The sequence below is a fragment of the Scophthalmus maximus genome, chromosome 22, assembly GCF_022379125.1.
Source record: "Scophthalmus maximus strain ysfricsl-2021 chromosome 22, ASM2237912v1, whole genome shotgun sequence".
NCBI lineage: Eukaryota > Metazoa > Chordata > Actinopteri > Pleuronectiformes > Scophthalmidae > Scophthalmus > Scophthalmus maximus.
This window is the reverse complement of record NC_061536.1, coordinates 3,722,197-3,725,000: the sequence shown is the minus strand read 5'-3', so window position 1 is coordinate 3,725,000 and position 2,804 is coordinate 3,722,197. Positions and strand designations below refer to the sequence as shown.

The 2,804-nt window shown below is 48.5% G+C and overlaps 1 protein-coding gene across 1 annotated transcript in view; it reads right to left on the bottom strand.

Annotated features, from left to right (window-relative positions):
- Positions 1-1,377, bottom strand: part of LOC118291662 (inactive phospholipase C-like protein 2) — a 22,525-nt gene extending 21,148 nt beyond the window's left edge. Inside the window, exon 1 of the mRNA XM_035620003.2 lies at positions 890-1,377. Coding sequence (XP_035475896.1) covers positions 890-1,138 — 249 coding nt within the window. The 5' untranslated portion in view covers positions 1,139-1,377. The remainder of the gene's footprint in view (positions 1-889) is intronic.
- Between the last annotated feature and the right edge of the window lie 1,427 nt (positions 1,378-2,804).

Sequence of the window (2,804 nt, the reverse complement as noted above, 5' to 3'; positions counted from 1 at the left end):
AAGTTGGGGGGGTGACTTATTGATTAGATGTTAGTGGTGTAACAACTCTTTTTGGTTCAACATGATGTGTGAATAAGCAAGTGCTATAAACACATGTATACATCCGCCAGTGTCTCAGATCAATGTATGGCAGTGGGGTTAATTGGACGGGGGTGTTGCCACAGACAGAAGAGGGACAAGCGAATGCGTTTTCCCATTGTAATGAAAGACAGCAGGTGGCTCCAGTTATTAGTTCCTCCTCCTCCTCCTCCTCCTCCTCCTCCTCTCTGGTTGATGAAGTGCTAATAAGTCACACGCCTGCTGTAGTCTTGCTGGAACAAACCCCCCCCCGCAGCACCTATAGCCTGTAGGTACATATTACATTTGAAGGGCCCCGGGGGCCACGTTCATCACCGTCGACGTGACATCATCACGCTCATCCTCCAAATTTCCTCAACAGCTTTGATCAGGTGAGGTGAGATGAGATTAGGCAACAGGGCGATTCTGATCCTCCACACAGGCGAGGAGGAAGCAGACAGTCACAAACAGTTCAATTCCAGAAAGCAGGTCAATTATGTCCATGCAATGAGCTGTGTGTGTGTGTGTGTGTGTGTGTGTGTGTGTGTGTGTGCGTGCGTCTGTGTTGTATAGTATAGTTGTATTTTATTGTTGTTTCATAATTCATATATAATTTCATAATCAGATTCCTGTAGATACTTGTAGTTGCTGTGTAATTCAAGTTTTTTTTTTTAAATGTTACTTTAAGGGAGATGTATTTTTGAGGTTCACTCTGGAAAACAATGTGCATGTTTTTTCATCGTGAAAATTTGAAATGACATGATCTTTTACGTCTCAAAGTCAGATGAGATTGCTCCTTCTCTTCCCGGAGGGCAGGCTGATCGTGGCCTACCTTGATCAGACTGCTGCGTCGAGGGATCCCTTTGGACGCCGAGTCCGATGGCGCGCTCTCCCCCGCCGGGGACTCGCAGCTGGGCTGCTTCTGGAGCCTCTTCACCGCGTCCGGCGCGCTGCAGTTTCCGTTGGACACCGGCTCTCCACGGCGCGTCTCCGGGCTCGCCCCGGCCGCCCCCGACGCGGCTTTCCGGCAGCCAGCAACCGGTGGACCGCCGGCGCCCGGGCTCGCTCCGAATTCAGCCATTGGTGACACCTCTGGGCTCGGCTCGGTTCTCCTCAACGGCAGCGGGCTTCCGGACGCAGCGGAGGACACAGGTCTGCCATCGTGTGGGAAGCGAGCGGTCGGTGGCTGTGCGTCAAGAGCGGTGGAAACTTCTCTCTCTCTCTCTCTCTCTCTCTGCTTCCTCCTCCTCCTCCACACACACACACACACACGGAGACGGGGGGTGAAGGGAGGGGGGGCACCGACACACCTCCGCCGCCAATATTCATCACATCATCCCGCGACAGCTGGACGTGCGAGAGCCTGCGTTCCGGGCATTCAGATGGAGTCCTCACTCACTCACAACACTGTGCCACGGGAATTATTAAAAAAACAAAAAAAAACATGATGATTTTCTTTTTCTTTTTCTTCCCCCCCACCAACATTTTATTTCATCACCCCCTGCTGTCAGGCAGCGGCTCCGTCTCGCTGCCAGACTTCATCCAGCGCCACGAGCTCTGTGCGCGCAGCGGGGCGATGAAGTCCTCATCTGTCAGACAGACCGTTCAGACAGACCGCTGGCTGCCTTTGCCTCTGCCTCCCTCCAAGAACGAGGTGAACACCCACGATGTGATTTTTATTTTTCATTTTTTGGATACCATTTTGCAGTAAGGGGCCCTTTATAACGGCGTCACAAACTGCAATTGGCCAATTCATTGTTAATTGCCTCGTGAATGCATTATTCTAATAAGAGTGATATCTGGATGACCAGGTTGTGAAAATTCCAGTTTTGATTCTTAAGGTATTTGTAGAAAAGGGGCTGCACTATACCTTGACGAAAACTATTTTAATTTTACGATTCGATGATTAAACTCATCGAAATCCATTTTCATAAATCACATTTGAGGTCTTGTTCTTTCACATGTTTTGATTAGAAAATGAGCTGCTATTTGTTGCAGGTCAGACTTGCATCCTCTTGCACATTTAAGGCCTTTCTAATATGCAACATAAGTCAGGGTCGTGGATTGTACTCGACCACGATTCAGGGACAAATTATTGTGATGCATTGCTCAGGGATGAATGCCAGGCCGCCTGCCTCAAGGGTAAATGTCAAATCAAATAAATTAGTAAACTTTTCTTTCTTCCTCCCCACCCTCTTTTTTTGGTCCACATTCCCTTGGCTGCACTGTGTGGCTCTGCAACAAGGCAAGAGAGACAACATGGACCTAAAATAAGTAAAAAAAGTCCTGGGCTTGTTGGCACACAGGAAGTCCAATTACACAAATCAAGTTTGGTGCAATGAGACCAACATGTTGTGCTATTTCCGCTGAAATAAGTAACTGCTTTATTTCTTTGTGCCCATGTTCAGTGTAATTCCTCCATAACAAAACACACTGTGTCGTAAAGAGCATTTCATTTTGGAGTTGTTCCTAGGTGTGTCACACCCTTGCTAAGTGTTGGGAGATATGTCTGTGTCTTGCTCCACACACACACACGCACGCACACACACACACACACACACACACACACACACACACACACACACACACACACACACACACACACACACACACACACACACACACACACACACACACACACACACACACACACACACACACACACACACACACACACACACACACACACACACACACACACACACACACACACACACACACACACACACACAGAAGTTAAGAGCATC